Source organism: Eptesicus fuscus, chromosome 9 (assembly GCF_027574615.1).
Source record: "Eptesicus fuscus isolate TK198812 chromosome 9, DD_ASM_mEF_20220401, whole genome shotgun sequence".
Taxonomy (NCBI): Eukaryota; Metazoa; Chordata; class Mammalia; order Chiroptera; family Vespertilionidae; genus Eptesicus; species Eptesicus fuscus.
Genome location: NC_072481.1, coordinates 14,573,081 through 14,598,059, shown reverse-complemented (window position 1 = coordinate 14,598,059; position 24,979 = coordinate 14,573,081). Strand labels below are relative to the sequence as shown.

Sequence of the window (24,979 nt, the reverse complement as noted above, 5' to 3'; positions counted from 1 at the left end):
GGCAATTCAGAGGGGAGGCAACAACCAGCAGGACTCCTGACATTAAGCTCCTCCTCCGAGTCTCAGAGCTTGAAAAACGGTGAAGTGGGGGTGCCCAGGTCTGCTGGCTGGAGGCGGTGCCTTCCTCGGCAGCCCCACGCCTGGGCACCAGTGGGAACGTTCCCAATCCACACTGCTCCTCTCTTTGCTGAGGGACACTCCAGGTGTGGCCATGGAAGTCCTTTAAAGCGTTCCTAAGTAGCCCTCACTGGTTTGCCTCAGTGGATAGAGCGGTCCCGGGTTCGATTCCGGTCAAAGGCAGGTCCCTAGGTTGCAGGCTCGATCCCTGGCCCTGGTCGGGGTGCATGTAGGAGGCAACAAATGGATGTGTTTCTCCCACTCTCTCTGAAAATCAAGGGAAAAATATCCTCGGGTGAGGATTAACAACAACAAAAACGTGCTCATAAGTGGACACAGGGATCTGACCCTGGACTCAGTGGCTCTGTCACTTAAGATGCGTTCCCGCTGCCAGGCAGGTCTGGTGGCAGCCTCAGGTCACCGCCTTCACCTGTGACCTCTGGAGTCCTTCAGCCACAATACCTGATGGAGAGGATTCTTCTGAGGCAACGCCTAGTTGGCTCTCAACTGAAGTGGAAGGGAGGGGTGGAGGGGAGGAGGGCCGCCCTCATTTTAAAGGCAAATACCTGGGTGGGTGGGGGGAAATCTCAGTTACCTAAGAAGGCCCAAGACTCAGCCAAAGTCACAGAGTGAGCAAGTGGCAGGACCAGCCTGAACACAGGTCTCCTAACACTTTGGTCCCCAATGGATTACAGGTGAGGAAGGAGTGAGGCCTCCCAACTATCAGGAACCTCCTATTTAGGACATAGCTGGTCCAAACCGGGATACTTTGAGAACGACAGGGGCCTTTATTAATCCACACGGACACGAGGCACAAACCAAGACTTTCGGTCACGGTATTCAATGTGCAGCCTCTGAATGGGGCATGTTATTGGCGAGAGAAGTGGGGTGAGGGCAAAACTACGGGCAGGCAGCTGGGTTTCAGACACGGCTGCTTCGAGCCATGGCTTCAACAGACCCAAATATCAAGGGGGTGGGGAGGGCAGCAAACCAAAAGCCACTTCTCCCTTTGCTTCCGCTTCCTTGTGTGGACTTTGAACTTGGAATACTACCAACCTGGGCTGGGGTCCTGCCTCTGCCACTGACGCTGTGTGACTTCAGGGGAGTTACCTGAACTCTCGGTGCCTCGGCTTCCCCTCTGAAAAATGGAGCTGAGCATAGCACTCCATAGGGTTGTCATGTTATATGAAACTAGAGGCCCGGTGCACAACATTTGTGCATAACCTGGCCTGTGCCCTTTAGCAGTCTGGGAGCCCTTGGGGGATGTCTGAGTGATGGCTTAGGCCAAGTGGGCCTAAGCTGCAGTTGGACATCCTTAGGGCTGTCAAGGAGGCAGGAGAGGCTCCCGCCGCCTCCGCTGTGCTGGCCTGCTGTCAGCCGGGCTTGTGGCTGAGCGTCGCTCCCTCTGTGGGAGTGCACTGACCACCAGGGGGCAGCTCCTGTGTTGAGAGTCTTCCCCCTGGTGGTCAGTGCGTGCCATAGCGACCGGTCGTTCTGCCATTCGGTTGATTTGCATATTACCCTTTTATTATAAAGGATAAGGCACGTGCTGAAACATTACACGACACGTAATAAATACGAAAACAATTCTAGGTGTTACTATTAACTTTACAATTTTCATTTTCATTATTATCATTACTACTAGTAGCCCTGTGCACGAATCCGTGCACCAGTAGCTCTCTGTGGGGCCTGGCCGCTCCGTGCCCACTGCCCAAAGGCTCTCCGTGGCCCAGAGGCCCATCCGTGCCCCGGCCTGGCCAGAGGCCCATCCACTGTTGGGCACAGAATGCTTGCCTTGTCACCATGGCGACGAAGCAAGCATTCTGCCAGGCCGCTCACGCTGCCCACTCTCAGAGGCCGCCCCCGCCCCAGGACTGGGGGACTCCGGGGGGCTGAGAGGACCAGGCGCCGCCATCTTTGTGATGGAGTGATGATTAATTTGCATATTACCCTTTTATTAGATAGGATTAGCAACAGTAAGGATCCTTCTGGCTCTGATATTCTCTGATCCAAGAATTGACCTTTTACCAGCTACAACTCTGAAAGGAAACAAGCTGTTCCGGGAAAAGCAGCCAGAGGTCACCGAGGCAGGAAACTGTGCTTGGCTATTGGTATCCAGGAGAAACCTCAGTTCCAATCTCCTGCTCCAGGGACTGTTTTACATCTGCCGACAACAGCCTTTATATAGACCCCGCGGTGACAAGACCACTCATCACTGGTTTAATCTCAATTCCCACAATCCCTTGGGCTTAAACTGCTAACAGTGAAGTAGAAGCATTCTGGCTTGCTCTGCGGGTTACTCACAGTCAAATACAAGAGATATGGCAGCAGTCTGGCTAACCAGGCTCTGCTACATGTGTAACCTGGTTTCAGGCCAACTCCTGTCGCTTACCTTCTCCAGCAGGTGAGGCATTGCCATTTTTGACAATAACCAGTGCCAGGGACAGAAGGCGCTTCCCAGAGTGCTGGCACACTGCAGGCAGCAGGGAGTGGTGCATAGAGCCAAGGGCCTTGGCCGTGCGCAGACTCCATTCGAACCCCAGCGTTACTACACCTACTGACTGTGTGGCCTTGGGCAAGTTAATGAACCTCTCTGTACCAGTTTCCTCAGATGTAAAATGGGATTATAGTAGTAGCCACCTTATGCATTTGTTTGTTTTTAAAATCCTCACCCAAGGATATTTCTCTTTCTTTAAAAAAAAAATAATCCTTTATTGTTGAAAGTATTACATATGTCCCCTTTTTTCCTGATGGGGGTTTTGTGAAGATTAGCACAATCCCTGTCATATAGTAAATACTCAACAGATCAGAAATGGGATGGTGCAGGTAGATTCCATTTCCTCTGCAAGGTCAGGTCATCCTCGTACCCGCCCTATAGGACAGATCTAAGACTGGCCTGCAGCGGAGTTACCTGGCTTTCCCCGAGTTACAATGCTAGGAAGTGACAGAGCTGAGATTTGAAGCCCGGTATCTCTGATTCTAAAGACCACGCTCAAAACACCCTGTTATATCTCCATTTTTGCACAAAATTCTGTCCTGAAGGGTAGGTACCCATGGAAACAGCTTCCTCTACCTCCCTGGTAGATGGTAAGCTCCTACAGGGAAGCGATAGCTCAATAATGCACACAGCTCCCACCCCGCCCAGTGCAGGCCTGGATATACAGGGTGTCCCATAACTGTATACACACTTTGAATAATTATAAAGGCAGTGTTTATTAAAATACATTTTATTCTCAAAATGTAACAGAATCTACAGACAAAGTGTGTATACATTTTTTGGGGGACGCCCTATATATGCTCAGTGGAAACTCCTATTTGCTAAATGGAAGAAACTGAGGCCCAACTCTTCTGGGCTGAGGCACAGCCTCCAATGTCAAGGACTGACTGCCATGCTGCCTCCTGGGTAGCTCAGCCTGTTGGTCCACCAACAACCAGAATCCATTCCCTGTTGGGCAGGGCAGAGGGCAGGGCTGCAACTCAAGGCAAACTGCTTGTTCTTAACTTGATTTCAGAGAGAAAGGGAGAGGGAGAGAGAGATAGAAACATCAATAAGAGAGCCCTAACCCGTTTGGCTCAGTGGATAGAGCGTTGGCCTGTGGACTGAAGGGTCCCAGGTTCAATTCCGGCCAAGGGCATATGCCAGGGTTGCGGGCTCGACCCCCAGTGGGGGTGTGTGCAGGAGGCAGCCAATCAATGATTCTCTCTCATCATTGATGTTTCTATCTCTCTCTCCCTCTCCCTTCCTCTCTGAAATCAATAAAGAAATATAAAAAAAGAAACATCAATAAGAGAGAACCATTGATCGGCTGCCTCCTGCATGCCCCATACTGGGGATCGAGCCCACAACCCAGGCGTGTGCCCTGACCAGGAAATCGAATTGTGACCTCCTGGTTTATAGGTCGATGCTCAACCACTGAGCCACGCTGGCTGGGCTGTCCAGCGAGTTTTGATATAGAAGCTCAACAGATTATGGGGCAATCGTTCCAACAGCATGCTTTCCATCACCAATCAGTGGCATGGGGGAAACACTCCACAAACAAGGTTAACGGAAACAACCAAGATACACAACTTCCTGCACAATCGGATCCCAGGTTTGTAATTCGGAAAAAAGACAGGAAGCAAGTAATGCTGATGTATGAACCAAGGTTGTCTATGAGTAATGGGATAGATGATTACTTTAAAGAAGTAAATATTCTAAGTGTGACTGCATCCCTTTAAAAATATTTCTTTACCTCCGTATTGTTTTGTATTTGAATGAGCACTTCTTTTCTGTTGATTATACATGCTTCCACGTGTGCGGAGGGCCTGCCTGTATCTGCCAGCGATAGGCATGCAGAGCCTAGACATCTCCGCTAGCCAATGGATGCTGTGCCGTGTTACTTTGTTAGAGAAACACACAACTCCAAAACAGAAAAACAAAAGCTCTTGCCTTGTAGGAGAAGGAGCCCTGGCTCCCGGGGTCGGCGCTGCTCGTGGGCGGGAGCTGCTGCAGCTGCAGGGCTGCGCTGTGGGCTCGGTCCATGGTGTCTAAGCGCACATCCCCGCGGGCCTGGCTCAGAAGCTGGGGCTGCACTAAGCCGGACCGAAGCGGTGAGCCATCTTCCCTGGTGGTGTTCACCCCCTTCCACCAGCCATCTCTGTCTCACGCCAAAGCCGTACTCCAAGGCCCTTTTGGCTGATTCATAGCCTCTTCCTCATCTTCACTCAGAGAAGTGCAAATTCCTGCAAGCGGACAACCAGGGATGCGTTTCCTGATTCCGGCGGTGCTCTGGGGGTTGGGAATCGGGGGAGGAACGTTAAAAATGCATGTACAATGAGACATTGAGCCCAGCTTTGTTACCTGAGAATACCACTAGGATAAAGAACAAACTGCCATGAGAAGTGAGGTCATTAAAAAAATTATATCATGCCTTTGGTCCCCTTAATAAAGATATGGCTCATCTATCTCAAAATCATTTTCCTTGGCCCTTAACACTCCCTTTTCCTCTCCCACTCTGCTTCCTTCCTCCCATCCTAATTTAAGTCCTACTTTTTCCATAGAATCCTCTAGTAGAATATTGCCTGCGTCTACTTCTCCAGGCCTCAAAAAAAAAAAAATAAATACATATATATATATATATCAAAAAGAAAATCCCACTGTCACAAAAGGAACCATCAGGGTTCTGACTTAGGAGAGAAAGAATGAGAAAAGTTATCTCCATGGAAAAGGGAAGAACTGGGCTGCTACCTAGGGTCAGAGAGGTAACACAGGACTGGAGGTGGAAGGTCTGTGCAACCAGATCACTTTACCTCTGGGAGACTCAGTTGTCTCATCTGTAAAGTGGGGGTAATAATGTGACTTCAAGTAAAACCATCAATGATGGTAATTCCTGTTAACATCACTGGACTGATATTTCCAGTGGGTCTTGAACTTTTCTACCAAATAGAAAAGAAAAAGTATGCCCTCGTGTTGCAGGAGTCATGGCCTGACACCGCCCCCCCCCCCCCCCCCCAAATGTTAAGGGTTTCTTTGAGATTCTCTTATATTTAAAAAAATAATAATACAGATTTGGATTCTACTGTAAAGTCTATGTTTATTTTAATATACAAATATTTTAAATTGCTTTTGATCTGCCATGTGCTACTGGTTTTACCTTGGGCAAGTAGTTTAACTTTTCAGCCAGTTTCCTCTGCTGTAAAATATGGATAATAACATCCTTACCACAGGGTTGTGGTTAGAATTTGCTGAAATCATGCATGTAATATGGATGCAGAGTGAATGGTCAATGAATGTCAGCTGTTATTAGTATTCATTTTATTCTTTTTTGTTTTAACTTTAAAATTTTCTTTTAATTATTTCAAAGTATAATTTAGTCAGAAAATAGTGATTTTTTTAAAGGGGGGAAATCAACAGGATTGGCATGAAAAAATCGTTAATGGAAATGATTAAATTATGTTACATATATTTTTTAATTGAAATTCTTTATTGTTTGAAGCATTACATATGTCTCCTTTTTCCCCCCATTGACCTCTCCCTGGCCACTCCCACCCCCCTTCATTTTATTCATATTAATTGTTTAATTTACCCATGAATAGTCCTTTCTTCATTCCATGCATTCATGCAGCAGGTAGTTATTGAGGGCCTACTATGTGCCAAACAGACTCAGTCTCTGCCAAGACTCCAGGCTTCAGAAGGCTGCCTCTTGTCTTTCCTGTAGCTCCCACTTTCCTCTGTTATCTAGCCCTAGACCCAGGGATGCTGGTTCCTGGTGTGGATAGCACAGTCACATGTCATAGGGCTAACGCGGTGTCCAGCATCAAGGAGACACCAGATGCAGGACTTACCACAGGGGCAGCCTTGAAGACCATTTGGCCCGCGTGTCACTTTATCAAATGGCCTTCAGATGGGGTTATACTTCTGTATCCATATATTACACTCATCAGACAACTTTATAACTGACGTTCCAAAACCAGACCTCCCAGACTGTAAAGCCCTATGAGTGTCTGTAACCTTGTGAATTCAGAATTATTCAACACTTGGCTTTAATGTGTGTGTGTGTGTGTGTGTGTGTGTGTGTGTGTGAAAAGCATTATTGCATTACATTGATGTATCCCTGCTTTAATTTTTAGCACAACAGCCTTAGGAGGAAAGACTGGCCCAGGGCTCTCTCGACCTCTGCAAGACCCTTCGAGGCCTTCACCCTGGAGCTGAAGGGGCCCTGGAGCTCACGCTCGGGGAAGATGTTTGCTGAATCCCCTTTCAGTTGCTCCCTTCCCAGCTGTAATCCAGAACCTGGCACAGTGACCTCCAGACAGACCTACTGACTGGCTCAAGAGCCAGGCCTGTGAAGCACCTGCTTCCCCTTCAAGGGTGGTACTCAACCGCCACTCCAGAGATCCAACAGACACACCCGGCCCCACCCACAGGATATCCGAGAAAGCAAACGGGCCTTGGGGACATGCCAGCGGGGTGATGGGAATCCAGGCCTGTTAACCTCCTCTAGACCAGCTGGTTTGCCCAGGTGGGTTTGATTCTGCTCTTGTTTGCTGTCATTTCATTTGCTTCCAAAAAGCAGCTTCCCTCTCTGCTCCAGGAACCCCAAGGCCTCAGAGGCACTGTCTGCCAAAACAGGCTCTCTCTCAGCTGGTAGGAGTTTGGACTAAAGGCCCTGGAAGAACACTTTGCCAGTTGTCCTTCCTTCTGAGACATACATCATTTGCCTAATGACTCTCTTCTCCTGACTTCAGAGCACTTTCCCAGGACTAACGTACGCCCAAGAGGCAAGTGACCAATTCTGTGTGGCCCGCCATCTCCTAATTTTGAGGCCCTCACACAGTCACTGGTGAGCACAGGGCTCCGGCTCACGAAAGGAAAGATAATTCACTAGATGCTTGCTTCCGCTCCACCCCCATCTGCCTTATCTCAATTAATTATTTCACCAACCCACAGAACAGGCTTTATAGATAAGAGAACTAGAGCTCATAGCTGCTAAGAGGAGGGCCTGTATTATAATTTGGCTCTGTCTGGAAAAAAAAAAAAAAAAGATAAAACACGCCTTTCCCACCTGACCATTCAGCTTCTTGCTGATGAGCGCCAGTTAGATACCAAGCCCTTTTCCCTTCCTGGGCTTTGGCTCACTCAAGGGTTACACTCCCCCAGTCCCCTCCCATTGAGCTGGGAACTACAACTTCCAGCAGGCAGCATGGATCAAGAATGCTTCCCCCTATTCCACCTGCTAACTCCACCTGCTATTGCCAGGGAGCCCGAGGAATAATGTTGGCAGTTAGTCCATTTCACTTCCTGATTTGGTAAAGCCTGCCGTCACCCTTATTAAGGCATACCCGTGCCCCTGTCCTCTCACCTTCGATGCAAAAATGGAAAAAAACACTCTGAGACACTGACAAGGCTGGTGACAGCAAGAAGGAAGGGTATTTACACTAGGGGACCTCAGATGATTACAAATGCATTCGCGTTTCCAGAAACGACAGGTGCATTCAAGCCCCCACTCCCTCAGCCTTAGTCACTACTCACCGGCGGCGCTTCCTCTCAGGCCCACCTATCAGAGGTTTCTGAGAAATGACTTAGACGCTTCGCGCAACCCGGAGGCGCAGCCTCCTTAATTCCTTCCCCAACTCGGCGCTGCCTGGGTCCTGCGGTGTTTTGCTTTCAAAGGCCGCAATTTGATTTGCTCGGCTGCCTGCCAGTCAGAAGCTGGAGGGCACTTGGCTCAGACGAGTGGCTGTGAGGGAGGGTGGGCGGGACTTTGTGGAGTTGGCTGCGCTGCAAGGCTTGGTTGAAGCGTAGGGGGAGAGCCTTAGGGAGGAACAGCCTGCTGGAGCGGCGCTCTCACCTTGAGCCGGTCCCTCTAGCGGCCACAGGAAGGACCTTGGAACACACCCGGTTCCCCCTCTCCCGCTGTCTTGGCGAGCTCAGGTGACCACTCACCTCCACCTGCGGGACAGGTGGCCGCTCCCGGACTTTGCTCCTGCCATTCCCCCAAACCCCACGCTCTCACCGCGATCCAAATCCTGCACATCCTTTAAGACCCGGTTCCCCCCAAAGTTATATGTATATATATATATATATATATATATATATATATATATATATATATATATCAACCCTCCCAGCACGTCCGCAGCCTAGCACTGAAGTTTCCCGAATGCACAACTGTGCTAATTAACACGAGCATGGAACTCACACCTTTTCACTCACACGCATTTCATTTCAGATCCTCACGACAGCCCTCTGAGGGAGACATTGAGCTCATCCCATTTTACCGATGCAGAAATGACATCTGGGCAGAGACCTCAGTGATGACCAAAGGGCCAGCTACGGCGGGGATCGCTCAGAGGGAACCCCTGAGAGCACCCCGGAAATGGCCTTACAATGTAGGAACTGCCCGAGGGCAGCGTGGCGGGTGCGGGGACTTCCCAGAGCGGGGGCGGTAGGAGCTGCCTTCGGAGGGCAGGGCCAGGGACAACTTAGGTTTGGATGTTTGGATTTCATCGGAAGTTTACAGGGAAGCCTGGGGCGGGCCCTAAGCGGGGGGCTGACCAGATGACTGTCACTGCTCCGAAGCCTGGAGAGAGGGGCTCGGGGAACACGAGGCGGTGGACCTCGTACCCTTGCCCACATCAGTCCCTTTTGTTACTGTAAACAGGGCTTGGGTGAGTGTTCGTCCTCTTGGGTTTATTCCTTGAAGTGGGACTTCTGGGTGGGCAACGTTGTGAGACTTTTGTTCTATCACAAGAGTTTTGAGGGGTCGCCTAGCTTTGAGGGGTCGCCTCTATGAAGCTTCCCCGCGGGTTCTGAGGTAGTTAGGCTGAAGCCCAAAATTCTGGCAGCTTCCCTGCCGGTTTTTAAAGCGTCTCTAATGATTGGCTAACAACTTATCACTCTAACGAAACAGAGGACGCCATTGGCTAGAGTGACTCACGTGGTCTCCAGACTGTGAGGCTGTGGTTGCCATAGAGACGGAGGAGGTTGGGCAAGGCCAGACTCAGCCCAGGGGGAACCGATGAGGTAGGAGGCAGTTCCCGTCGGGGCACTGGTCCCAGGGTCCTGGGAGGTGGACCTGGCGCACCCATGGGACACCCACCGGGACCCCGCCCTGCTGGGTAACTAGGTGATGCCCGGAGGGCGGGAAGAAGCCACCGTTGGAGGTACCCCTCCCTGGATTGTGCCGCAGAGTCCCCACCTGGAAAATGGTGATTCTAACCAGGGGATGCCTTCCTCACGGAGCTCCCGGGCGGGGCCTGGGCGGCTGGCTCCCCGCCTCAGCCCCGCGAGTGTGCAGACGTTTGGAGGCTGCGGTGCCTGGCCGCTGGTGGGCGACCGAGAGCGGAATTCTAACCCCCGCCCCTTGGGTGTTCCTCTGCCTACATCTCTCCTGCTCCGAGCCTCAGGCGGCCACCGGTAAAAAGAAAGGGTGAGATTGGCATCCAGTGGTCATAGCCGGCTGTGACGTTTTCTCAGCTGATGAAAAATGTCAAGTGGGTTATTTACCTGAGAGTGCTTTGAAAAATGTAAAAAATAAGACCCACCATAGCATTGTAACTGAATGGATAAAATCTCATACAGTCGAAACTATTCATGCAAATCCCGTAAGCAGTATACATGGTTTAGCATATATTGATATACCCTATAAAGTAACATACACGTATAAATACATGTATATCATAATAAGATATGTGATAATACTATAACAAATGATAAAGTTTTTTTTAAACATAGAGATGGTACAATGAAAACATGCCTATCGTTGTAATCATGTGAGGTAAATCTTCATAGAATGCAGCTCTTGAAGGAAAGAGTTGTATTATGAGTACATCTGCACACATTATTGCTAAAATGTGTTTACCCCTAGTAAACACGTTCACTCATTCATTCCATAAATATTTATTGAGTAACTACTATGTGCCAGGAAACAGAGTGGGGATTCCATGATGAATATTCTATTGGGGAAGATCATAAAGAAATACACATAAAATATGATGCCGGGTAGAGAAAAATGCTATGAGAAAAATAAGGCGGGTTCCTGGGCTCTTCGAAGGGGGGGGGGGTGGTTCTTGAGAGTGGTCCAGGAAGTCACCCCTAAGGGTTGAGCAGAGACCCAGATGAACCTGGTGACAGGACCAGAAGATGACGCCCACTGTAGCGAGGGGAGCAATCCCAGGCGACAAGGAGGTGTTGCAGGAGCTGAGGAGGTCCCTTGTGGAGAAGAGGGTTAGTTTCTGGGTAGTGGGGTAATGACAAATGAGTACCTTCAGACGTAAATGTAAAATGTAACTCCCCACCCCCAAAGACATCTATTAAGTTCACTAGACCTTCCTGTAGTTTCAAATATTTTTTTGGCAGGCTGTAGGTCGTTTTGTGCCCAGGTGGCCATCTGCAGTCACTTGAAGAACAGTCATATAGAACAGTGGCTTTCAAACTTTTTGACTGTGACCCATGGTCAGACATGCAGCACACACAGGAACATAGCAAACTTAACAAAAGACTACAGGCTATGGCCTGCGTTTTGAAAATCACTATCACCAATGTGGAAGAGATATGAGACTTATTCTGAGTCAATTTGGAGGGCTGGAATTAGGATGACTGGAGAGAGAAAGAGAGAGAGAGAGAGGTCAGCTTGATACAGATGGGGACTTTCTTGCAGGTAGAACTACCCAACAGTGAACTGCCTCAAGAATTTTCAGACTGACCTCTAGGGAACCCCAGTATTCCGTGAAAACTTGAGAGGCAGCCTCAAATATTAAGAAAATGAAAAGGTCAACCTCAGACTGAGAGCAAATAGTTCCAAAACTTATATATGATAAGGGGCTTGTATCCAAAATATATTAAGAACATTTACAACTCAATAACAAGATAACCAAGTTTGTTTAAAAAGGGCAGAAGATGTGAACAGGCACTTTACCAAAGAAGGTAAAGAAATGACAAATAAGCACATGAAAATATACAAATTAAAGTGACAATGAGATACTACTGTAGAGCCACTAGAGTGACTAAAATTAATAAGATTTACCAGACAGGTGTTGGTGAGGATGTGTAACAACTGGAACAAACTACTGATACATGCAACACCATCAGAGAATCTCAAAAGCATTGTGGTAAGTGAAAAAAGACAGGTCTTTTATCATACAGTACATATATCAAACAGTACAGACTGCATGATAACATATATATGGCGTTCTAGAAAAGGCAACCATTGTGACAGAAAGCAGAGCAGTGGCTGCCAGATACCAGGATTGGGAGGGTATTGACTGCAAAGAAACACAGAAAACTTTTTGGGCTCATGGATATATTTATATCTTAACTAGAGGCCCAGTGCACAAAATTCGTCCCTCAGCCCAGCCTGCACCCTCTCCAATCTGGGACCCCTTGGGGGATGTCTGACTGTGGGATTGGGCCTAAACCGGCAGTCAGACATCCCTCTCACAATCCTGGACTGCTGGCTCCTAACCGCTCACCTGCCTGCCTGTCTGATTGCCCCTAACTGCTTCTGCCTGCCAGCCTGATCACCCCCTAGCCACTCCCCTGCCGGCCTGATTAACACCTAACTGCTCCCCTGCTGGCTCAATCACCCCCAACTGCCCTCCCCTGCCAGCCTAGTCACTCCCAACTGCCCGCCCCTGCTGGCCTGATCTTGCTCCCAACTGCCCTCCCCTGCAGGCCTAGTTGCCCCCAACTGCCCTCCCCTGCAGGCCTGATCTCGCCCCCAACTGCCCTTCTCTGCTGGCCTGATTGCCCCCACCTGCCCTCCCCTGCAGGCCTGATCTCACCCCCAACTGCCCTTCTCTGCTGGCCTAATTGCCCCTAACTGCCTCTGCTTGCCTGATCACCCCTAACTGCACTCCCCTGCCAGCCTGATCTTGCCCCCAACTGCCCTCCCCTGCTGGCCAATTTGGTTCTGATTGGTCAGTTTCTATGCCAGTCAGCGTCAAAAGCTCTGCCTCCTAGGCAGCCATTGGCTCCTCACAGATGACCCAGATTTGGTTCTGATTGGTTGGTTTCTATGCCAGTCAGCGTCTCTGGGCCTATTAAGGAGGCCTGATCGGAAAGGCAGGGCTGATCAGCAGCCTGGGTGGAAGCCTGGAGAGAAATGGAGGTCCAGCTGCTGGTCAGGCCCGGAGAGAAAGAGAGAGGCAAGTGCTGATAAACAGCTGCTACAGAGGCTACGGATCAGACCCTGCTTCTCTCTTCAGGCCTCTCTCTGGGCCTGATTCACAGACCCCTCAGCAGTCAGTGCTGGGTCACTGTGCCTGCAGCCATAGTTGTCAGTACTGACTTCCGGTTGGTTGAGCCTCCGGTGGTTGTGGATGTGATGGACCCAGGGTTTTTATATATTAGGATTGCAGTGGTAGTTCACACAATTGTAAACGTGTCAAAATTTAGAATTGTATACATAGTGACAATGTAGTAACTCCTAAATTATAGTGTATGTAAATGATCTCATGATAAACTTATAAAATTCAAGCCTTCGTTAGTTCTGGAAGCAACATCAACTGTGAATACTTACAGGGTTCCTGCTACAGGCCATGAGTGCAGTGTGCTTGCCACTTGAGGTCATAGATGCTGGTAAACCTCATCCTCTACACGTTTCTTAGTCTGCCCTGCCCCGAGAACAGAACTCAATCCACATGATTAACAAAAATGTGGAATGATCCCTACAAATGCTGTATTTTGCTGTTTCAGGTGCTTGGAAGAACCGTAGTAGAGTTTTTCATCAAACAAATGAAACACATCACAGAACGGTGCTAAGATGGCCACCTTGGCACAAAGAGACCTACAGCCTGCCAGAAGATACATGAAAGTACAGAGAGGTCTGGCGAACTTCATCATAGATGTCTTTGGGGGCGGGGGGAGGGGCGTTACATTTTACTTATTTATGTCTAAATGTACCCATGTGTACTCATAATTCTGTATTGTATATCTACCTGCATGTGTACTATTTCCAGAGCTCTTCCTTCCTCTGTGTAGATACAGATTTCCAGCTGGTAGCATTTCTCTTCTGCCTGTAGGACTTCCTTTAACATTTCTTATTATTCCAGTTTGCTGCTGATGAACTTTCCGTTTTTGTATCTATTTAAGTCTTTATTTTGCTTTTGTTTTTGAAAGGTCTTTTTCTGGGTGCAGGATTTTAGGGTGACAGTTTTCTTTTCCTTCTTTTCCTTAAAGGTTTTGTTTCTAACAGTGGTCTGCTGTCTCTACTTGTTCTCTTTGTATGTAACGCCTTTTTCTCCCTCTGCCTGATTTTAAAATGTTCTCTTTATCACTTTGTTAAAGCAATGTGATTATTTTATGTGCCATGGTGTGATTTTATTCATGTTTCATGTGCTGAGGTTTTTATTTTCTTGGATCTGGGGGACTGTAGTTTTTATCTGATATGGAAATTTTTCATCTTTTTCTTTAAATAATTGTCTTTTTTCTCTCTCCTCACATCTCTTCTTTGGAGAGTCCAATTACATTTATGTGAACTTCCTGGAAATTAACACATACCTCACTGATACTCTGTATTTTTAATCCTTTTTCTCTTTGTGTTTTATTTTGGATAGTTTCTATTTCTATGTCTTCAAGTTTCCTAGTCTTCCTCCCCACCCCCCGCGTCCCACAGTGCCTAGATTAATGTTAATCTCATCATGTGTGTGTGTGTGTGTGTGTGTGTGTGTGTGTGTGTGTGTGTGTTCTCATAAAGCAGGGGTCCTCAAACTTTTTAAACAGGGGGCCAGTTCACTGTCCCTCAGACCGTTGGAGGGCCGGACTATAGTTATAAAAAAAACTATGAACAAATTCCTATGCACACTGCACATATCTTATTTTGAAGTAAAAAAACAGAACGGCAAAAACACCCGCATGTGGCCCACGGGCCGTAGTTTGAGGACGCCTGTCATAAAGGGTTGCTTTGATACACACCATTCTACCACAGCCAGAAGCAAAAGTGTTTGATCTCCTTTTTAGTCAAGGAGAAACCTTTCTTTCCTCCAGGGGAATGTCCTCCCTTTTGCTTTTTTTTTTTTTTTTTTTTTTTAATGCCGCCCCTCCTTCCCCCCTTCCTTTACTGCCTCCTCTGCAGTAATTCTAATGACTTAGGCTTTTAGAAACCAAAGCTAGGAAGCCTTGGGTCTGCTGCTTTCTGATTTGCTCTCTAGCTCCCTTAAAGAAAAAATACATAACCATCTACCTACTTGAATGGGGGAGGGAAGGAGATGGGAGGAAAAGACTAAATCTACCATAGGTGGGTGTTGCCAGATGTTTTCTAGCCGAACATATGCAGCATTCTGCTTCTTTTACTTGCTTCATCCTCAACCCAGCCAAATTAGGCAGGATTGCCCCCTCCTCATCATTTCATTCACTGTTACTGAGTCTTAACTATGAGCCAGGCCCGGCAGAGGGAGCACAGCGTAGAGTCGAAGAGCCTGAGCTCATCAGACAAACTGCTGGAACCTCAGGGGTTGCACTAAGTGTTGCTGTGCTTTGCATGAGTAACGTGGCCTCCCTGAGCCTCAGTTTCCTCATGTGTAAAGCTTGTTAGTAATAGTACTTCCTGGGGGGGGGAGGGCCTGTTGGCACTGGGCTTTCCTCTCTGAAAAATAGTTTTGTTTTTTCAAAAGGTTGGAGGCTAAGAAATGGGCCTTCAAGACAGTTTTCAGGCAATCTCGCCCCTACCCACCCTTCTTTCTTTCTCTTGGCGCTCCTCTTTCCGTTTCCCTCGGAGGGTGAGGGCTCTGATGCTGAGATAATTGGGCTCACTGTTGTGGACATGTAGCAGTCAGGGTGGACACTCCTCCTGCCCCCCTAATTCGGCTTGGATGTCAAGACCGATGATGCCACACACACATCAAGGGGCTGTGGAAAGGTTTAATACTCACATGAGGAGGCTCTCTCGGGGGAGAGCAGGGCAGGTTTCCTAATCTGGCCCCACAGTGGCTGGAGAGAGCAGGGAAAGCAGACTGACCTGGGTTTTATTGTGGGGAAGAGGTGGGGCTGGAGTGAGGGCAGGGGTTTGCCTGGCTGCATTCTAGCCGGCACCATGGAGGGAGCACCTGGCCTTCTGGGACCAGGGGCCGAAAAGGAAGAGGGAGGGAGGGAGGGATGGAGGGATGGAGGGGTGAGGCCTAAAAGCTGTCAGCAGTCAAACACTAAAGTCCATTTCTATTCTACTCACTGAACAGAGTTTGTAATCAGTGGGTGTGCAGACAGATGCTGCCCGTGGGATCAATATTGTGGCCATTCTCCCACGGGTGGGGTGTGGGAGAAGGGAGAAGTGGGATTTCATATATCATTTATACATCATGACTCAGATGTATAAAATTTTAACTTGATTTCCTTTAAGTGATGCCCTTCCACTTTCTAACCCATGTCTGCTCAACGCCGAGAGCTAAGTTCACACTGTTTTGCTCTGTGCCCTGGGAAGCGAGAGAGCCCGGCTCTGGGACCTCCCTGCCTCTCTGGATCTTCGTGGCGCTTTGCTGATGTGTGACTGGGCTGGGCACGCGTGATGGTTTCGTGTCCTCCTTCCCTGCCAGATCTCCCCTCTTCCCTGGGACAATTCATTTCCACCATGTCACCAAGTCTCTCTAGTTTAAGAGCTGGAGGGGAAGTCCCAATAAGTTACCAAGAGGGAAAGAAAGCAAAGTGGGGAATACTTTAAAAAAAATTTTTTTATTGATTTCAGAAGGGAAGGATGAGGGAGAGAGAGAGAAACATCAATGATGAGAGAGAATCATTAATCAGCTGCCTCCTGCACATCCCCTACTGGGGATCGAGCCCGAAACCAGGGCATGTGTCCTGACCCGGAATCGAACTGTGACCTCTGGTTCATAGGTCAACGCTCAATGACTGAACCACTCTGGCCGGGCAAGTAAGGAATACTTTTTAAAAAATCCAGCTTCATGTTTATCTCTTGTCCAAAGGCAAGTTTCTCTTCAATTCCATTTCAGATAAAACATACAGCTCTGTGTTTTCTGCATTTGCCAATTCTTTGCCCTGTGTTAATTTTTATTTTTGTTGTTTAGGTTTTACCGCTGCATATCCAACACAATCCTCCATTCCTTACAAATCTCAGTCTGAGAATATTTCAGAATCAGAAAAGAAAGGATTTAATAGTCAATCCAAGAGATTTGATCATAAAAAGGTAATGGCATTGTCTTAGATATCCTTTACTTTTAGTCTGGATTTTAGCCTCAAGGGACAGGCAGGCGAGTCTGGCTGGTGCGTCTCTCCCTGTGACCAGTAGAGGGCGGTGCTATCCAAGGAGCCACAGCAGCCTCTCCAGCTGTGCTCTTGATGGTAAAAATCAGCTGAAACAGGCTCCGGGACATGGGGAGCCTACGGGTTGGTGGTCGCCAGAGGGCAGGGGGAGTTGGGGGGCTGGGTGAGTGAAAGAGGTGATGAAGGGATTAAGAAGTACAAATTGGCAGTTTTACATCCATAGTCCCCAGGATGTAAAGTTCAGCATAGGGAATATAGTCAATAACATTGCGATAACTGTGTGTGGTGACAGGTGAGCGCTGGAAATATCGGGGCAGAGGGCACTTTGTAAATCATATGACTGTCTAATCACTATGCTGTACACCTGAAACCAATACAAAATAATACTGTAAGTAAAAAACTTTAAGACCTTAAAGAAAGAAAAAAAAGAATGAGCTGGAAAGATATTAAATCCAGGGAAAAACAACATGTCCAGATGGTGCTACACTGAACCCAAAAATTTTAATAAGAAATGCATTTCAAAAATTATTATATAAATAGAACATTAAAAATCCCAGGGATATAAGTAACAGGTAAAAATCTTTTCCTCTTTCTTCCCCAGCCTCACTCCTTAAAACATGGAAGGGAATAACAAGACTTTCTTTGAATAACAAAAAGGAAAAATGAGTCTAATAAATTTAAAGTGACCTTTGTGATGAGGGCCCCCTCATTTTTAATACTTCTTTTGACAACGTGTTACTGCTGCTCCTGTATTTCCCCCATTCTCACTCTCTCCCCCAAATATCTGTGTCTCTTTTCCTCTTTGATCTGGGAAGTTCTGCTTGGCACCTAACCAGCGATTTCACCTGCTAAAGGCCCAGGGATCTGACCGGCTCCTCTCTCACCAGCAGGGGGCTCAGACAACTCGCAGACGTTTTCAGTTTTCTTTAAAACCTTCATCCCTGCATTCGTTTAACCAAGACTTTTAGAATAACATTCTTGGGGAGTAATCATCATCTCAGTTACCCTTTGCTGCATTCTAAAAATGTTTCTCATCTTACCACCTTGCCAGGATGGTGGGGAGGGAATGAGATCTAGCTTCTGAATGAATGCAGGTGAGTCAGGAAGGAGTTGAGGGGCTTGGCAAGGCCCTGTGGCCCTTGCCTGTTCCTTCTTTGTAAACAAGAATGCCCAACTAGAGAACATTTAAGTTCCTTTCACTTCTGGCATTTTAGGATTCTAAGAAAGCAAATAATAAAGAATATAGTATACACACACACACACACACACACACACACACACATTTTTAATTACTTGCAGTGTTTCCCCAAAGATGATAAATAAGGTATTTGCTTGGAAGTTTTCTCTCTTCTCTTTCATTGCCCTGTCTATGTTTTAGCTGTCCATCTCTCTCTTTTTTTGTCTGGTTTTCCATTTGTCAGTTTAGCAAGAATATATTAGTAAGACATTTGCAGTCCAGCCTCCAGTAAAAATAATAGCAGCCACCATTCACTGATCTCTACTACGGGTGAAATCATTTTTAGAACACATCTCTAATCCTCAGAACAATGCTAAAGGGAAGGGTTTATTATTTTAACCGAAGAGGAAACCGAGGCTTAGGGACGTTAAATGACCCTCCCAGGGTCACAGCGCGCAGGGTTTGGCACACAGAGGCCCTGCGTAAATATTTGCTGAATCAATGTGGAAAGAATTAGACCTCAAGCCCAGGTCTAGCTCACTCCAAAGCCTCACGCTCTTTCCACACACCGCACCACGCCTCCCTCTGTGGCCTGCAAAGCCATCCATTTGATCTCTGAAAGTCAGAGCGCATGTTTCTGAAAGGGCTTAGCAAAACGGACCAAGCTCCGGCCATGGGGAAGATGCCAAGTAATGTGTGCAAGGCTCCGTTCTCCGTGACCTAGTGCTGATGACGCCAATACAGAAATGGAGCGGGCTGGCGCTTACAGCCAGGATCTTAAATTACTGTCGGCTCTCAGAAAATTCTCTGCCAAAGGAACCAAGATGCAGCCAGAGCTATAGGCAGCGTCAGATAGAGAAATTGCTCAGAAATTTGACTCTGTGGTCGCATTGGTTAGACAACGTGAAAACTTTCACCTAATATTTGAAAGCGTTTGGAAAATGAGTAGGGACCTTTGTGGAAAGCGCAAGGAATCCATCAGTCAGGTCCCCCAAGTTCTGCTCTGTTACTAGCTGTGTGCCTTGAGTTCCTTGACTTTTCTGGGCTTCAGTTTTTTTCATCTGAAACATAAATTTTGGATTACATAATTGTATTAGGTTCTTCAAGCTCTAAAAACAGAAATAGAAGTCTGATTCCGTGCTCATTGTTCTCATTTGTCCTGAGGGAAGTGGGCATTGAGAAGTTAAGGATCTCATGTAGCATCACCCAATAATTTAGTGAGGCAATACGAATTAAAACCAGATTTTAAAACCCCAGTGTCTCACCGCCCTTCTTCAAACATTCCTCGCACACGCCCTGTGCCTGATCTCATAACTTGGTTGTGGCCTCAAATGAATTCTGTGACCCACTTAGCACATCTCACGCGGTGCCCTTTGAAACGTGCGCGCACCTTATCGTCTCACTTTGTCGGAAACGCCAAGGCCGCGTTGCCCGGCTCCCGTTCCCCCGAAAGAAGCTGACTGCCGGGTGCCAGGATCCCTTCCCAGAGCTCGGTCCTGGACCGGCAGTCTGCTGCTCGGAACGAGGCCTGCTTCCCTGAACGCTGTACAGCTGTTTACAGAGGTGCTGGGACGCTCGTACATGCGAGGCGAGCCTGGTCTGGGGCCGGGCATAGCCCCGGGGCCCGATGGGCACTTTCTCCCCCACCTCCTCTGTCTGTCCCGTTTCACCCTGGACTGTGGTTACTGTTTGCCAGGCTGGGTAGCACTAGACACTCACTCACCGTCTCTGCATCTTCGTTTCCTCATCTTCAAAACAAGGATGTTACCATAGGTGGGCCTTTCCAGGGATCACTGCTCTATGGGTTTTATTTGTTTTTTAAAAATATATATATATATTATTGATTTTTTTACAGAGAGGAAGGGAGAGGGATAGAGAGTTAGAAACATCAATGAGAGAGAAACATCGATCAGCTGCCTCCTGCACACTCCCCACTGGGGATGTGCCAGCAACCCAGGTACATGCCCTTGACAGGAATCGAACCCGGGACCCTTGAGTCCGCAGGCCGACGCTCTATCCACTGAGCCAAACCGGCCAGGGCTGCTCTATGGTTTTAACCTGATCGATCCCTCCAGGCACAAGTAAATGAAGAGTGGCAGGATGCAGGCACCACAGGCTCCGGATGGGCACAATTTAACAACACAATGTACCTTCAGACATGGCCTGACAGCAAACCTGCCCTCTCAGGGGTAAGCCGGCCAGTGTTTAATTTGTGGCGAAGTTGGCGCTCTTCACTTATTAACCTGAGAAGGCACTGGGCCAGGGGTCTTTTCCACGCAGGGATGCTTCCATGAAAAGAAGCTCAGTGTGCATAGACCCCCACGTTCAAGGGCATAATTGCCCCTAAGGGTGCAGTCAGCTGCATGTTTGAACCCTCTGCCCGACCCCCCTGCTCTGGAAGCCGGACTTCTCTGCATCAGTCACCAGCGCCCCTCCCTGCGGGTCTGCAGGACCCAGGCCTGGAGATGGCACTGACAGGGTGCCAGGCGCCCCCGAAGACCTTGCATTCATTAATCCACGTAATCCCCACAATAGCCTGGGAGCTAAGTCCCATCATTATTCCCACTTTTCAGGTAATGACCCCGAGACACAAAGAGGGTTAAGTAACTTGTGCAGCCAGGGTCAGGCCGAGCGAGGACGAACCCAGACAGCAGCTCCTGGTTCCCAGACACCGTATCCCAGCCTCTCCCCCGGGCGCAAGCAAGCACACCCTCCTCTGAGCTCCCAGAGCCAGTCGTATGCCCCTGGCCGCCTCCTGGGCCTGGCGGTGATGGATGTGCACCTCTTCTCCCCACCTGCCTGGCAACTCCTGGGGTGGCAGCCATCGCCGTCCATCCCGGACCCGAAGCCCTCGAAAGGGGGTTGAATGAATGACCCCCATTCGTGCGCCTGCATTTCCCACTGAGTCCAGGCACACAGCCCATCCACGCGCGGTGCTTCGCTGGGTCTCCTGCCTCCCGCCCCCGGGCCTGTGAGCTGCTGGCTGGCTGTGCCGGTAACCTCGCCCCTTAGCCCGGGCCCGGGCCCCGGGAGGTTTCAGTGTGTGTTTGTGGAATTGACTTTTTGCCCACGTTCCACTCGGGGTTTCAAGGGACTGCTCACGGGCTGATGCCAGGTTTAAGGACATGAAGGAGCGTGGCATTCTCAGAGACGCCTGACTTCACAGAGACCATGAAAACGTGCTTCCACTTCTCTTGTCTGACTGTGTTTCCAGCGTAGCCAGGCCAGCGATGGGCAGAGACCTGGTCCCTGTTTTCATCACAGGTGACCAGCGTCCCACCTGCCCCATCCCCCCGCCCCACACACCTGCCCTTCACCTGGTGACAAGACACACTCTCCGTAAGAGAGCTCGCCCTGGTTTTCCTGGGTGCTCCCCCAGGCTCCCAGGGACATTTCATTCCGGGTGTCCTCCCCCATCTGAGCGAAAAGTGGCATTTTCTGGTTTGAAGGGCGCTAGTGCTCCTCCTTTCCTCCTGTGATCGGAGGTGCGGAAACTTTGATGCCCCGTGTAAGTGTACGGGGTCGGGGAGAGGGTGGGACAGGGGAGGGGAGGAAGCAGGAAGGAGGAAGGCATCTTATAAGGGGCAAATCTCAGTCGTAGACACTTTGAACCAGAAGGGTTCAGTGGATGGACATGTTGTCCGAGACCCTCAGACTAGAGGCTTTTGTGGAAGGAAATGGTTCTCTCAGGAGCCCAAATTCTCGTGTGGCTTTGCCAATGGATTAGCCACAGGACAGGGCTGTTTCTGCCCCGGGCATGCCCTCCTCCTGCTGTATGCCGCTCGCCATTGGCAAACTCCTGGTTTTCATTCATCGTGTGTCCTCCGAGACAGCAGCCAGCCGCCCCAGAATCGACCAAAGCAAGGGGGAGCACCTTAGAGAGTCAAAGGCAGCTCCGTGTGGCCTTTGGCCAGTGATCCCACAGACCACACTTTCCAAGCCGGGAAACGGTTTGGCAAACATTGACTTGACAAACCTAAAATTATTAACTGGACAGGATCTGTGAAACCGGGACTAGCAAATCCAGGCTGTGTGCAGGTGCCACTGGCTCCGGGCTGTGGGACGTTAAGCCTCCCATAACCTCGGGGGACCTCTGGGGTGAGGAGGTAATGCCTGCCCCCTCTCTTCCCCGCCTCCTCCCCCCTCTCTAAACCCGACCGAAGGTCAAGTGAATGTGGGTCTGTGTCCCGCCCTTGGCACATGCAGAGGCTGCGCATTTGGGACGTTAATCCTTCCAATGAGCTCGCTCTCGAAGTGCATCTCGACCAGATGTCGCCCCGATGTGTGTGCGGTGGGGGTGGGGGACACATCAGCCTGTCACCCCTTGCTCAGTCCCACTCTGCAGGTCTGCAACCCCAAGGGAAGGGCCTGCTCCTTGACCCTGCCATGCGCAGTGCAGAGGGCAGTGAGGATGATGACAATGGCTGCGCAGGCCGGCACTGCTGTCCCCTCTCCACACGTGTTGGCTCACTGATTGTCACACCGGGAGGCCGGCACCGGAGACAACAGGAACAGCACCTGGCACTGCGCTTCCCGCAGGACACTCGGCAGGCCGTCCGCATTGCTCAGAGGAAGCGTCCTCCCTGCTCGCTCCCCACACCCATCCTTGTTTTGTTTGCTTTTTTGGTTTTCTCCTCTGGGGTAATCCTGGCCAAGAAACTCGGGGGTGGCTAAGTTCACACCAGTGGCAAGTTGAATTCTTGTTCTCTGTGCTGTGCTCTGAGAGGCCTCAACTCATCAAAGTCACGCGACGTTAGTCACACGAGCTGTCATCCCAGGGGTGAAAGGTCTGGATTTCTGTTGCCCTCCCAGCGAGCCGCCCACCGCCTCCAGCAGCTGCAGGAGAAGGTTCGAATTCTCTGCAGCTGGGCTTTTCCCTTCCAGGAGCTCCATGGGCGTCACATGAAGGCAGCAAGTGGGGTGCTGGCAAACCCGCTCTCCCCTCCACCTAGAAAAGCTCTGATGGGTAGCACTTGCCACTTCCTGTGGTGTAAATACTCCCATTTCTGAATTGTTAACAGTCGCTCTCCCAGCATACCGCCGCCTGGAGGGCTCCTCTTGGACACTGAGTGAGAGCCAACAGTCTACACGTTCCCCTCCAGGCTAAAGGGGACACTCCTGTTCCAACTGACCTGGATCCAAACATGATTAAGGTCCAGGAGGGTTGCCAGATCTAGCAAATCAAAGTATAAAATTCCTAGTTTACTTAGAATTTCAAATAAATAACAACTATTTTAATGTAAGTATGTCTCAAATAGGGCATGGGACCTACTTCTACTAAAATAGCTTTTGCTGTGTACCTGACTTTCAGATTTAACTGGCAGCCTTGTAGGTCTGGTGTTTCCTCTGGCAGCCCCAGCTCCTCAGACGCATACAGGTGCCCAGGAAATGCTTGTGAGCTGGTGGCCGTGTGGAGAGCGTGGCAGTAGACTGGGACGTAGAAGCGTGTGTCTTCACTGTTCACTCTTAAACCTAGAAGAGTCACGGGCACATTTCCTGCTTCAGCTTTCCCTCGGCTTAGGGGCTTGGAAAGCCAAAAGGCGCTGGAAGACATTTAGTCCAACATCTCTGATTTCCAAATGAGGAAACTGAGGTGGCTGGCTCCTAGCAGGAGCACTGGGAACAAGAATTCCTGATTCATAATGCAGTGGCATCATCATTATTATTTTTTTATCCTACACACTTAGTGGTGAAAAGTAGACTCTGGGGTTCCAATTCTGGCTCCGACAGTTCCTGGCTCTGTGACCTTGGCCCTGTCTTCTCATCTTCCAAATGGGGAGTAAATGAGTTAGTGCATGTGAAAAACTCAGAACAGTGGCCGGCACATAGTGACCGCTCAATAAATCAATGCTGGCCTGTGCGCAGCCCCTAGAAAAAGCTCTTCCGCCCTGGCGGTGTTCTCAGTGGTTAGCGCCTCGGGCTGCACCCCAAAGGATAGCAGATTTGATTCCTGGTTAAGGGCACGTACTTCAGTTGCAGGCTTGATCCCCAGCCCCAATCGGGGCACTTGTGGGAGGCAACCAATCAATGTTTCTCTCTCTCTCTCTCTCTCTCTCTCCCACTTCCACTCTCTTAAAAAAAAAAAGAAAAAAAATCAATGGAAAAAATTTCCTTGGGTGGGATTAACAGGAAGAAAAAGCTCTTCCTTGTTTCCCTGCAGCCCCTCGAATCTGCGCCCACACGCCAGGGTTCTCCTGACCTTGGCCTGGTGCTCATGCACCTGCATGGCCAGCCTCCCCGCCCCCACCTGCAAGGCTCAAAGGAGCCACCGCATTTGAAATCCGGCACAGAAGAACCTGTTAATAGCAATGGAGACCCAGCCTTTACATTAAACCATAATCACACACTGCTCCGGCCCGAGTGGAAAGTCCTTCAAGGCCCCGATGATACCGCCAGCTCTCTTTCTCCCGCAAGGAAGGTAGTAGGGATGGTGGAGACAGATGAGCCTGGGGCAGAGGCTGGAGAGAGCCCGCTCTGGAGCCATCATTGAGTAGCTGTGGGCTCACTGTCTCTGGGCCTCACTTTCCTTAAAAGGGACCTGATAATACCCCATTGCCAAGGACTGGTGTGCACCGCGTGCTTAGCCCCAAATTCGGGTACTGCCACTCACAGCGGTGGGACCTCGGGCAAAGTAATCTCCCCCTGCCTCAGTGTCTCCATCCCTTAAACAGGGGCAGGACCCCCTCCCGTGCTGGGGGATTAAAGGAACAGGCTTTGAAAAGCCCCTGGCACCGAGCAGGCATCCAGTAAGGTATCCTTATCATCTCATGCTACATGCTTGGCCAGCTTCTGTCAACATGTACTTCCCCTGGTAACCAGCATGGCAGGTGAGAAGAAAGTCCAGTGAGCAGCTCCAGCAGAAAGAAACTCAGAAGTCAAACTCGTGCTCACTCCTCTCTAACACACCTGCAGCATTTAGCACCTGAGCCCCATGCACCTGAGAGGTAGAAGCGGTCTCGTTTGGGAGGAAGGTTGTTTTTGTTTCATTTTGC

At 49.4% G+C, this 24,979-nt stretch overlaps 2 protein-coding genes across 7 annotated transcripts in view; one reads left to right on the top strand and one right to left on the bottom strand.

The window, feature by feature from the left end:
• The window catches only part of NIPAL3 (NIPA like domain containing 3), a 39,736-nt gene extending 29,866 nt beyond the window's left edge, over window positions 1–9,870 (bottom strand). For 2 of the 4 annotated variants that reach the window (XM_054721004.1, XM_054721007.1), the window contains exons 1-2: window positions 8,129–8,218; window positions 4,547–4,885 (exon numbers count right to left, since the gene is read on the bottom strand). In XM_054721004.1, coding sequence (XP_054576979.1) covers window positions 4,547–4,639 — 93 coding nt within the window. In that variant the 5' untranslated portion in view covers window positions 4,640–4,885; window positions 8,129–8,218. Of the gene's footprint in view, window positions 1–4,546; window positions 4,886–8,128; window positions 8,219–9,536; window positions 9,594–9,797 lie in introns of those variants that run through there. The other 2 variants (XM_054721005.1, XM_054721006.1) reach the window with 2 other exon arrangements.
• The window catches only part of STPG1 (sperm tail PG-rich repeat containing 1), a 39,428-nt gene continuing 24,030 nt past the window's right edge, over window positions 9,582–24,979 (top strand). For 2 of the 3 annotated variants that reach the window (XM_054721009.1, XM_028155349.2), the window contains exons 1-3: window positions 9,944–10,028; window positions 13,295–13,422; window positions 16,615–16,733. In XM_054721009.1, coding sequence (XP_054576984.1) covers window positions 13,362–13,422; window positions 16,615–16,733 — 180 coding nt within the window. In that variant the 5' untranslated portion in view covers window positions 9,944–10,028; window positions 13,295–13,361. Of the gene's footprint in view, window positions 9,623–9,943; window positions 10,029–13,294; window positions 13,423–16,614; window positions 16,734–24,979 lie in introns of those variants that run through there. The other variant, XM_008148081.3, reaches the window with a different exon arrangement.